Below are 544 nucleotides of genomic sequence, written 5' to 3'. Positions count from 1 at the left end.
TAATAATAAATATGTAACACTCGGCCATCCTGACCCTAACGTGACGTCCTCGTCTCCTTCCGTCCGTTAAACTTGTGGATATTTCTGCAACACACATATATTAGTAATTTAGAAGATTACCAAGATATATATTTTTATGCTCTTTTGAGCTCATTATTTTCGTTTTTATGCTCTTTTGAGCTCATTAAGTTGGTTTTTATGCTCTTTCGAGCTCATTAAGTTGGTTTTTATGCTCTTTTGAGCTCATTATTTTCGTTTTTATGCTCTTTTGAGCTCATTAAGTTAATTTTTATTAATGTAAATATTTTGTTTTACCCCTCTAATAAGTCTATTAGTTCGTCTGTACTGTCAACAGAGCTATCACTTTCGGTATGTTCAAAAATACCCCCCGTATATTTTCGAAGTTGGTCGACTGGCACAATTGCAGTGTACTTTTTATACCCTTTTGTACCTTGTAGAGAAGTTATTTTATACCGGTCATTTCCTTTATTCCCTATTATTTTATAAGGCCCCCCAAATTTTATGCCCGTTTTTCTGGATACTT

General features: G+C 33.8%; 1 protein-coding gene across 1 annotated transcript in view; it reads right to left on the bottom strand.

Annotated features, from left to right (window-relative positions):
- Positions 1-35: 35 nt before the first annotated feature.
- Positions 36-544, bottom strand: part of LOC123011072 — a 4,699-nt gene continuing 4,190 nt past the window's right edge. Inside the window, exon 2 of the mRNA XM_044408347.1 lies at positions 36-84. Within this exon, the coding sequence (XP_044264282.1) occupies positions 36-84 (49 nt within the window). The remainder of the gene's footprint in view (positions 85-544) is intronic.

Source organism: Tribolium madens, unplaced genomic scaffold (assembly GCF_015345945.1).
Source record: "Tribolium madens isolate multiple individuals breed KSU strain unplaced genomic scaffold, Tmad_KSU_1.1 Scaffold_19;HRSCAF=116;Tcas5.2_LG9, whole genome shotgun sequence".
Taxonomy (NCBI): domain Eukaryota; kingdom Metazoa; phylum Arthropoda; class Insecta; order Coleoptera; family Tenebrionidae; genus Tribolium; species Tribolium madens.
The sequence above is the reverse complement of the archived record's forward strand: the minus strand, read 5'-3'. Positions and strand labels throughout refer to the sequence as shown.